The sequence below is a fragment of the Hesperophylax consimilis genome, chromosome 17 (assembly GCF_061612785.1).
Source record: "Hesperophylax consimilis isolate HC1 chromosome 17, BYU_Hcon_1.0, whole genome shotgun sequence".
NCBI classification, from domain to species: Eukaryota; Metazoa; Arthropoda; class Insecta; order Trichoptera; family Limnephilidae; genus Hesperophylax; species Hesperophylax consimilis.
In genome coordinates this window covers 7,214,695-7,227,037 of record NC_142852.1, presented here as the reverse complement: position 1 = coordinate 7,227,037, position 12,343 = coordinate 7,214,695, and the positions used below count along the sequence as shown (strand labels likewise).

General features: G+C 34.4%; 1 protein-coding gene across 1 annotated transcript in view; it reads left to right on the top strand.

Moving 5' to 3' along the window:
- LOC149415880 (uncharacterized) overlaps nucleotides 1-11,770 on the top strand; it is a 134,100-nt gene extending 122,330 nt beyond the window's left edge. Inside the window, exon 4 of the mRNA XM_089641811.1 lies at nucleotides 11,360-11,770. Coding sequence (XP_089497937.1) covers nucleotides 11,360-11,562 — 203 coding nt within the window. The 3' untranslated portion in view covers nucleotides 11,563-11,770. The remainder of the gene's footprint in view (nucleotides 1-11,359) is intronic.
- The last annotated feature ends 573 nt before the right edge of the window (nucleotides 11,771-12,343 follow it).

Genomic DNA, 12,343 nt, shown 5'->3' with positions numbered 1-12,343 from the left:
AAAAGGTAACGGTGATTTTATCAACAATATTATAAAATTCATATAAAGAATAAAGTATGCTTAATCATTATTTTTTGATTCTTGCCTACGTAAAACATATTTTTTATGCATCTTTTATATGATAACAGACTAAATTCATCATTGATTTCAAAATAACTATTTTTTATCTACGCAGGCGATATATTAGAAAATTTTGATTTGGATTAGTGGCAGTATTAATACAATAATATGAGTATAATATGATTCTAGTTGGTCGACTAGGAACATGATAATTTATCAGCGATACTAGTTCAGGCGACTCAAATCAGTAACTGTTCATTTTAAATAAAAAAAAATAATAATTTATTATTCGTTTTAACGAATAAGTAGCAATTTTTCGATAGTGTAAATGTGTCCTGCCCATCATCAAAAGGGACCACACAATCTTACTTCCCATCTACTCCCGTCCTACGCCTCTTTATCCTATACCTATATCTCCCATCCCTCCCACACCCCTCAACATAGGTATCTTGTAATAAACTGACATCACTTATATTGTCGCATTTGCATAATTAATATTAGCAGAATGTTAATATTTTCTAATGATTATATTCTTCTTGATATGACCCGTAAATCAGTCAGTCCCTATCATCGCTATGAGAGATACTTTATACTTCCATCAAGTTACTCCATGGCGGGAGCCCTTGCAAGTGATATGATTACAAAAAAATACTAACATACTATTTGTAAATTAATTTGAAAGAGTTACTGTCAACTTTACGAAAAAAAATATTGCCTATGACTTCATTACTGTCTACTACAGGATTATCCAATAAGAGGTGTTATTTTGATATTCAATCAAAGATCAATGGTTTCGTTGCTTGTGTGGCACGTAGCACCGGCTTGTTGAAAGTAAACGTTGTGCAGATCAATACCATCCAATTCCGGCCATAAAAAATATTAATCATCTCTAGCGATAAGCCTCATTTTCGAAAAAGTAAGGTCCAATGACTCCGCCGGACCATAAACCGCACCATACAGTCACACGTTGAGGATAGAGAAGCTTTTCAACACTAACTCTTGGGTTTTCCGATCCCCAGATGCGATAATTTTTTATCAACGCCGTAGTTTCTACTTGTCAAATGTTAAAAAAGGACAGCTTCAAAAGTAACATCTACCGAAATAGCGGGCTATTCAAAATAACAACTCTTATTGGAAAACCCTATACTTACCAGCTTTTCATATGATATTTTGATATTATTTTGATGAATAAGCCCATTTAGAATTATATCTCCAAATAATAAATGAATAGATGTATCGCATAGTACTAAAGTTGGAGTTTCGAAGTGCTTCAAGGAATTAAAGTAATAAAATTTAGTATATCTAAATATATTTTCAAGGATCTTGAACTTAAATGAAAATAAATAAGATTTATTATGTTTTGTACCATGGATCAATTTTATAGTGAACGAGTCGCTAGTGTCATAAAAAAGATATGGGTCGGTTTTCCACACTGTTTTTTTTAACCCTGCTGTGTAAACTGTGATGTGTAGTCAATACACATCTCAAAATTAGCGATTTCATATCGGAAAAATATGAATATTCATGGCTAATCGATTATGTTCATCATCACATCATCAATGATGTGAACAAAATGCTTTAGTTTTGAACATTCAGAAATGTCAAGTAATACGATTTTCCAAAACTCGTTATAATATTTCATGAATATACATTAAATAATATTAAATTAATACCAGTATCACATATTCGTGACTTGGGTGTAATATTCTATGAAAACTTGTCATTCATTGAACACATCAACTATATAACTAATAAGGCTTTAAAGATGCTTGGCTTCCTTTGCAGAACTTTAACTGATTTTAAGTCCATAGATTGTATGAGAACCCTCTATATTTCATTAGTCAGAAGCAGGGGCGTACAACTCCCGTCTGACCTTGTAATCCTGATGGGAGGAGTTATTCCCAACCCAAATTCTTATAGACAAAGCTGTTGTGGCTGAAAGCTCAGATCTCATTGGCTCAGAGCAAAAATTGTAGTTTGATCTCTCGCTCTCTACCATAGCGACTTGTGTAACAGAAAGAGAAGCTAAGCATGGGTTATGCTGCGATAAAAATTAACGGTAATTTCCAAGACGCCATTTCGGAAGTTGAAGTCAGTTGAAGTTTTTTGCGTAAATATTTTGAATTTTCTTTCACCCATCTAAAAATAATGTTGCGTGCTAGAATTCTTCAAGGTGATAAATTAATGTCGTGTTGTGTTAAAGTATGTAATCCTGTCTATCTCCACCATTTGAAAGAAGGACCCGAACCCGTTAAATACAGGTACTAACCTCTCGTTCTTTGATACAATGTTCCTGATTCCTGAATGTACTTCATCGGCTAATAATTTAATATAATTTTCCTTTTCAGACCTATCCGTATTCCGACGTGATACTATACCACGTATTAGGATGCTAAAACTGCTAAACAAAGCCACGATTACATCAAACAAGGTCATTTAAACCTCTCCAGAATTGCATCATGTAAGTACCTTATTCAGATTTAACCAGAATTTTCCATAATGTTTGCTGACGACAAAGCTGTGGAAATTATATGAAACCCTTGCAGGAGAATTTGAATAACTTCTAGTGCTGTGGCAATAATAATTAACACTTAAATTTCGGCCTCTTAGAGTCAAAAAAACGTAACTTAATTTTTATCGATTTTGAGTTATGGATGGTACTAGTCACAAAATAACACATTACGTTAATTGACAAAGACACGTATCAATAGGTTGAACGGATAAAAATATACATCGATACGTATCTGCAGAAAATCATTTGTTGTTAATATCAGTAGGATGTATCTTTACTTGCGTTTTTTATACTTTAATAAAAAGATATTTGCTTGTGAGTCAAAGAAACGCATCTTTAGTTTCCATCAAGAAAATCAAGAGTCACGACGCCAAAATCAAGACAGTTCTTCTTCTACAAGGGCGATTCGAAAATCTAAGTATGCCAAGGATTTTTCTTGGCTACATTGGATGTTACTGAAACTTTTGTTAGAAATATAATTAATAATAGATTGGAAAATCGAATCGTTGTCCAAAGCAAAATGGGAAAACACCCACCTGGAGTCAAAAGACCAGAAGAGTCCAAAAAAATAATCAGGGATCATATTATGTCTTTTCCCACAGTACCGTCACACTACTGTAGGGCGAAGACTTCATTTAAATATTTAGCAGCCGATTTAACATTACACCTAATGTACACTTTGTATGTTGACTTGTGTAAGGAAAAAAAATAATCACCTGAAAAAATGTGGTTGTATGGAAACATATTTAACACATGTAACCTTAAGTTCCATCAACCACGCAAAAATATGTGCGACTCGTGTGTTAAATACGATAATGCTAATACGCAAGACAAAATATCTCTTTCGGAATAGTATGATCTCCATATAAAACGCAAAATTGCTGCACAGAATTATAAAATCCAATCGAAAACCCTTTCTTCAGAATCCACTGTAAACTTCATCGAGTTTGATTTAGAAGCCGTTCGATATTGTCCAAAAGTCCACTCGAAAAGTAATTTTTTATAAACGACGCCTGGCAGTTTACAATTTAACTATTTTTAATGTTCGAAACAATGAAGCTGGAAATTACATGTGGCATGAAGGAGTAGCTGGTCGTGGCTCAGACAAAATCGCTTCATGTATGTACAAGTATTTGGCAGCTAATGCTAACGGAAAGAAGTTCATTTTGATGAATGATACTTGTGGTGGTCAAAATAGATATGTAAATTTCTCTGCCATGCTTCTGTATGCCGTTCAGTCTTTGGATATTCCGTACATAGAGCATGCTTTTTTTGAACCTGGGCATTCTATGATAAAATGCAACTCGGTTCACGCCCATATTGAAACGTCTACGAAGAAAAGAAATGTATTTGACCGTTCATCGTGGTACACGGCAGTTAGATTAGCTTCCAGAAAATCCAAATATGATGTCATTGAGATGGGACAAGAGTATTTCTTCAGTTTCATCAATTTGAGGAAACAATTAATAAAAAACAAAAAGACAGATACAAATGGCGGGGATGTAAACTGGTTAAAAATCACATTGATGCAATATCAAAAAGAAGATCCTGACCATATTTATTTCAAATATAACAAAGATGAACAAGAATATCGTAAACTCAAAGTAATTCGACAAGTTCCTAAAACAAGGCTATCAGCTGGACTTCCAAAATTACAAAGAGCTTACAACGCCCCAATGAAAATTGCTACTGAAAAGTTGCAAGACTTACAAGATTTGTGTAATAAAGGTATTATACCCTCTCAATATCACACATTTTACAACTCTTTAAAAGAAGGAATTATCATTACTGATAATCGAGTTGAGGAAGACATCATTGAACAGTTTGTTGATGAATGATTATAAAATGAATATATGATTTAATATCATGTATATTATCGAGGCTTCTAACTCACACAATGTTGTAATTTTTTGCCGCATCTGTTTTTAAATTATAATATTATCATTGTAATCTCCAATGATTTTAAAAAAGGTACTTAATCCTTTTATATTCATTTTGTATAAAAATTCACTTTCAAATGTGATTATTATATTATATGATTCATTTATAAGATTTGCCTAAATAACCGAAGTGTTTTGGTACGAGTTAAGTATTTATAACGAGGCAGGTATTCGATATTCATAATTTAGGTACAAGATTCCAGTTTTTAAGCAAGTAACAAATATTTTTTAGCATATTAAGTTTTATTTTGACGATAGTATCAGTTGGTAATAGTTACCTAAATATTTTCTATGTTTTTTCTGTTTTAAATAAATATTTCTAGAAATGAATTATTTGTATTACTGTTCCACCACTATCATAACTCCTATTCATCATCTATACTAACGTTCGGACGTAAAAGAATGTCAAATACCGATGCAAGTTTTTCGTAACTTGAGTTCAGTGTTTGCAATTTTTACGTAACTGAGATATAGCTGAACTAAAAGTAAAAAAAAACACATGAAAATAAATTACTATTTTATATTTAAAAGATGGTTCAGAAGCACAAAATACCATCCTTTAACTAAATGAGAAGAAATTATTAGTATGTTTCGTTTGTTTAAAAGTGTACAACATTGATTAATTGAGAACTATGTTTTCTTGCTCTCCTGTAAAGTAGAGAAAAATGAGATACGTTTTTTTTACCCTAAGGGGCCGATTTGTTACTCTCTGTTAAGTATGTTATGTTTATGTTGTAGTTGGTTTATTTATGTTACATTATGTTATGTTTATGATGATATTGTTAATAAGAAAAATGTTAATTGTAAGGCCAAGATCACCCCTAATGGGTGAAAGCCAAAATAAAGAATAATAAAAAATAATAATACTCTTTAACTAATATTTATAAAATGTAAGTCACCTACAATAAATATGTGGAATCCTCATTTGAAGGAATATTCTGAAGGTATACACCTAATTTATATTGCAGTGAAACTCGCTCAAGTAGTTTTGTTTTCGCTCCCTACAAATTCTGCAGAAACTGCATAAAACGCGATTTTTTCCCATACAAAAAGTTCAACAGTGAATTAATCCATCACCATTAATGTCCCCTTTTTCTTAAAATATTTTTTATTAATTTTATCCATGAAATTTATTAAATATGTTTACAATACTAGAACAGTGTAGTCATTGGTCTCAAATTTTGTCTTTTTCTAGATAAGAGACGAAGGGCATTTTGAGCTGCATTGGTCCGCTGCGCCGGCAGCCCTTTCTCCCAGGAAACAGAAGACGCACTTGGAGGTTTTGGGTACCAGACGGCAACTACGATATGTGTAACATTTGTATATATATATATATATATATAACAGACTTTTCTGTAGGCCTTTTTAAGGTATACAATTCCGTAGTACATTATTTAGATATTCTCATAAGGTCTCGCCAGCGTTAGCAATGTAAGCGGCCAAAAATAATATTTTTATCGACTTTTCTCTGCTTTTTATCAATATGTGTCAATGCATGTGTTATTTATTTTATCTAAACCTTCCGGAAGAAATTCTCTAAATGATGCTGAAAAACTTATCGAAATCATTCGCATAGTTAAGAAAAACTAAGCGCACAAACAGACAGACGCGAATGTCACTTTATTTTATACTATTTATAGATAATGGATTCCACCACGAATTGTCAGTATCCAAAACAGAAAAATTATTATTTTACTTTTTTAAATTTTTTATTATCAATATAATGTTTTTTTTCAGGTTTTTTTTCGATGTCTGCCTCACTAGGATAACCCTGTGTCGAGACAGACGTATTTGATACATGAATTAATTTTTACATATTTTTTTTTGATACATAAAATATTTCATTACATTAAACATTGTGAAAAATATAAAAAATAATAAATAATAATAATAATAAATGATAAATTTGTTAATCAGCATCTAGTTGGAGTACATACTTATGTAGGGATTTTTATAAAATTTTTGATCATGGATCTGTCTTGGCTGATGATCCAAGACTTGATGTCTGTTTTATATTTCAGAAAAAATTCGTTCAGTCTAATGGCTAGTGGGAGAGCATTATATAGCCTTGTTGCAAAATATCTAAAATTTCTCTGGCCAAAAGTTGTTTTAGCAAAAGGGATTTGTAAGAAATTATGTCCTTTGGTTCTAGTATCACGAACAGTTTAGATATTGTCAAAATATTTTTGTGTTTGAAGAGGTATGTTAGTATGTTTTTGGCATAAAGTTGCCTTATGTCCATAACACAGATTTTCCTAAAGATTTCATCCGAACTGCTTGTGATTGGTAGTTTGAGGATAATCTTTATTATAAGTTTCTGAGCTTTAGATATTGGATCAATGGAGGCAGCTTTTGCTCCTCCCCATGCTATGATACCATACTCTATTAAACATTGACAAAGTGCAGAGTAGATTGTTTTGAGCTGGCTTAGGTTGAGAAAGTTGCGAGTTTGTCTAAAAAAGTAAATGAATTTTCTAAGTTTGTTTGCTGTAGAGGTTATATGTTGTTTCCACTTTAAATTGCTGTCAAAAATAATACCTAATACCTATATTTAATTTTAGTTACCTGTTCTAAATAAGGGCAATCACATATTATCGTATTTGTCAGGTTGCAAGCACATATTTTAATTTGATTTTCTGGGTTTCAAGGAAGGATTAATACTAAATTCAATGTATTTAGTTTTGGTCACATTCATTGTTAGTGTATTATTGTTTAACCATCTTTAACCACAGTTATGCCCCTGTTAGCTTTTATGTATACATCATTCCAATTTCTTGATTTGAAGAGAATCGTATCATCAGCGAAACTTACAATTTTGGCATCTATTTGAAGATTGCATTTAATTACATGTTCTTAACTTCTATTTCATAATATATTTTGTTGTTTTACAAGCTATATTTCTTTACAAGCTTTTATTATGTACACGATTTTTATTTCTTATATTATGGTTTATGTATTATGATTTAAATTATACCATGTAAAAGTCAAAAGGCGTTACTATTGTTGTTTGTCTAGTCAGGGCTGGTCCTGAGCCAAATGGCGCATGGCGCAAGTAAAATTTTAGCGCTCCTTGTCAAAACCAATAGATGCCTAGGCCCTAGGAAAAAGATAGGCGATCACTGTAGGTAATCAATTATATTTTGATGATTTGTATGTATGAGTAGCGTGGTTTTTATGAAAGATAATCTTACGGGTGGTGTGTTAGTTTAGGAATTATCACTCTTGGAAATTCACCGCCCATTTTGTATTTGCCTCCAGAGAAATTCGGAGTGAAAACGAGTTCTTCGCCTGCTGCTCCGCTTGCGACACAACTTGCGCCACCCCTGGGGATCCTTGTACTACTATCAACAAGAACTGCAGCAAAAATTGCTACTGCAAAGCAGGCTTCGCCAGAAACGCCAAGAACGTCTGCATTCCAGTCAAGCAGTGTCCAGGTTAGTCTAAACAACAACCATCAACTATCAGATCTGTGTGCCTTACTGTAATATCCTTACAAGGGTTCCACTATCATCAACAAGACTTTCGACAAGACGTGTTACTGCAAGGTGGGCTTCTCCAGGGACGGCAACAATGTCTGCATTTCAGTCGAGCAGTGTTTAGACCAGTCCAAACAACATCCAAACAACTACCAAACCTAAGTGTCTTACTGTGTGATCACTTGCTAGTGTCTCACCATCATCAACAAGATCTGCAACAATAAATGCTTCTGCAAGGCGTTAGGGCCAGCAGTATACAGTTCATTCCTAAAAACCACCAACCATCATCAGATTTTCTGCACTTTTTGTGATTTTTAAAAAGTTTTCATTGCTCATTTAATTTTTTGCACTTGTTACATAGCTTTTTGGGTACTAGCGACTAGCTACCACCATATTAGGTTCCTCCCGGTATCATGACAGTCGCATAATTGGATTACCACACAAGAATTTCAACAGCCTAGAGCCAGTGAGATGTGTTGTGAAGCTGGATATAGTGGGGTCGTTAAGGAGATAGGTAAGAGGAAGGTGGAGGAATACTTGAGTATTCAGATCTTGTCACCGCACACCATATAAATTCATTTCAAGCAACATTTCCATTCTGAATGTTGGTCCTACACCAGGGCGATATTGAGAGTATCTTACACTCTGGTACGTACCGCAAATATACATTTTATTTGATGAAATAATTGTAAAAATTTCAAATTATCTTTACTTTTGCGGAATAGGATAAAATGCGAACCAGCGAACTACAGATTCTTAATTGACAGTCTTACCCCTCGACAACAGAGGCCGTCAAATATTTCTCTTTTACCCAACAAAAAACGCCATTCGATTACATTGTATTTTAAGCGTCATACATTTTTACATAGGTATGTAAAAATTTCTTATCGATGCCTTTGCTCTTTTTGCAGCTAAACCATGCCAGGGAGACTTGAACGCAAACCCATCCGATGGCTGCAAATGCAAGAGTGGATTTGTCAAGGACAAGGGCGGGAAGTGTATTGCGCGGCCAAGTTAGTTCTTTTAGATGACTTTCTTCTTAAATAAATGTTTATAAACTAGATCAAGGGCTTGGAGGAATAATATCCTCCAAGGTCGAGTGAGATAATGTTTACTATATTTTCAATAACTCTGAATCAAATGAGATCACTCAACATATTTAACATTATATACAATCAATGGTCCTTTGATACATACATAATTACACAATTTACACCAATAAGTAATTACTATTATTTTCATCAAACTAATACTCACAATTCAAATATCAATATTATTACCAAATATATTATTTTAAAATATCACAATGTCGTCTTATTTCATTGAAAAGCGAGAAATTCCCATTATTCACTTAAGAATTGAAAAATTACTTTTTTTTCAAATGCTATTTTTATGGTGTTTTACTATTGAACGTGGACACATATCTCATGCATTGCAGCCCCTTCTGATTTGAATTTGCATATTATTACGAATTTATTAATATTTCCAGCCCCCCAATGTGGTGCGAATGAAATAGTGGACACCTGCGCGCTGTGCGCGGACCGGACTTCCGCAATGGTGTTTTCAGGTGAAGCAGCCAAATATACCAAGCCGCCCGGTTGCCCTGTCGCGTGTCGCTGTCTACCTGGATTCGTGAGAGGCCTGGCCAATCAGTGCGTCAAACCAGAAAAATGTAAGAACACATTGATTGATGAATTACAAATATTCTCATTTTGGATACCACCGCCCCGAGAACAATTCAACGAATAACCTGTGCTATAGGTCAACCCAGTGGCAAGCTACGGCCGGTAACTTTTATGAAAATTACAAACAATGTTGGACCCAATACTAATCCTTGCAGTACCTCTTGTGTGTTTCCTATAGAAGTAATAGTTTTTTAATTTTTCGGAATAACTTAATTGAGTAAAACCTCAAATTGTAATATTTAAATATTGAAGACAATATTAGTGATTTCTAAACGAAAATCTGAAACAGAAAAATCAGAAAAGGAAACGGTCACATCTGGGACTCGAACCCAGGACCCTTGTCTTTCCGGGACAGTGCTCTACCGACTGAGCTAATGGGACCCTATTCCCCTCGGTCACTTTTTAACTTCTTATTCGAAGTATGATACAGTTAAAAAGTGACCGAGGGGAATAGGGTCCCATTAGCTCAGTCGGTAGAGCACTGTCCCGGAAAGACAAGGGTCCTGGGTTCGAGTCCCAGATGTGACCGTTTCCTTTTCTGATTTTTCTGTTTCAGATTTTCGTTTAGAAATCACTAATATTGTCTTCAATATTTAAATATTACAATTTGAGGTTTTACTCAATTAAGTTATTCCGAAAAATTAATATTCATTCTAGACTTGTAGAAAAGTCAACAGATGTCGCACATTAAAAATAAAAAAAAATAAGATAGGTTTATCTAAAAAGACGCTGTCTGGATTGCATTTAGTTCGGGTTGAATCTTGCGATCATACATAAAGATAGTTGCCAATAAAAATGTGCGGTGAAAAAATGAAGACAATGTTAGTAGTTCTTATTCGAAGTATGATACAGTTAAAAAGTGACCGAGGGGAATAGGGTCCCATTAGCTCAGTCGGTAGAGCACTGTCCCGGAAAGACAAGGGTCCTGGGTTCGAGTCCCAGATGTGACCGTTTCCTTTTCTGATTTTTCTGTTTCAGATTTTCGTTTAGAAATCACTAATATTGTCTTCAATATTTAAATAATAGTTTTTTATTTGTTGCACCACCAAAAGGCACAGAAACTTCAAAGGTTCAGAGGGCGTTGACCCAGAGAATGCACAGTTATATCAAAAGGGTTTTCTTTTGGTACGAACCTCATTTTTAGTGTCTGATTGTGACTAAAAGGAATCGATTTGATGGCATAGCGGCATCAACTGATACAATCTTTCCAATAAGCATTCCGATTACATCATTCCTGTACCAGTCTCATGCCTCACTGCCATACACCAGGGTGCGTACCAACACTCCATTGTGGACTGTTAGCCTTGCTTCTCTTGACAACTTTTCATTAGCCACTACCGCTGTCAGTACTACATTTATCCTTCTTTCAACATTTCCATCTCTCAATACACAAACTCGTCCACCAGTTACAAGTGTTCATTATTCACGACAAGAATTCGTACTGCTTTCATACTCTCTTTTGTAAAAACATAACTGTGGAATTATTGATACGTATCATTAACTCATTCTGCATTGTATCTAACTACACAAGCATTTGTTCATTCTAAACACAAGAAACTGTAGATGGTGTCAATCTTCCATACTGTTAGCACCGCATATTGAATAAACAATATCAATTCAGATTGTTCATTTTCGCACCCAAGCCCACATGTTCAACATTGTAACAAATAAACACTCTGATTCCAGGCTGCACTGACCCCAACTCCGAACTGGTGGCCTCTCCGAGTCCCTGCGACAGTGGCACGTGTGAGTGCCCCACGGTGGCCCAATGCAAGGACAAGGTGCCAGCAAAGGGGTGCCGCTGCAAGGCCGGCTTCCTGAAGAAGAGTGCTGCGGATGCCAGCTGTGTGGCCCGCAAGAATTGTCCTAAAAAGGCCACCAGCTACTAAATAATATGTTAAATAACCTTGAATATTACTTGTATAATATAGTAGCCACTCAAACAGATGCGCTGATTGCATAGGTACAGCATGTTTGAAACTACCTTTTGGAAATTTAAAAACGATATTTTCCCCATTATCGTCAAAAAAATTGATAGAGTAAACATACTCATTATTTGTTGAAACCTATATTTCAGTACATATTTCTGTTATTGAAATGGCAAGATTTAGTAAATAAAAATTATAACATTATTGCTGTGTTTTTTCGGGTTTAGTTTTATTTATGTTTGTGCTGATTTTGTTGTATTGTTCCAAATTCTCATCCTGAAATTCCTAATAATAATTTGGTAACACAGTTCCACCTGGGACGACAAACCTGAGTTCTACATCATCCGTCATCAGAGCAGGAGTGACTCAGCAAAGAGCTAGAGTAAAGTTCCAACCTGATCTGTAAAACAATTACGTTAGGAAGTTCTTCAAACTCAAACTATGTCGCTTCTGTACGATCTCTTTCACTTCCCATTTCCAAATCTTAAAATATTTCTCAAATGAAGGACGCCAGTCCACTATAAACTACTACACTGTCTACTGAAAGCCTCTATATTTTATCATACCTACTGTCTACCATAGACTACTGCACTGTCTACTGTAAGCCTTTAATCTATATTTTATAATACCTTACGCTGTCCTAGTTCTTGTATGTTCAATAGACCTTTATTTGCAAAACTGAGATATGAATGCCAATATGTTAATTAGCCTATTGCGCATTAATGAAGCTAAAAAACATGTT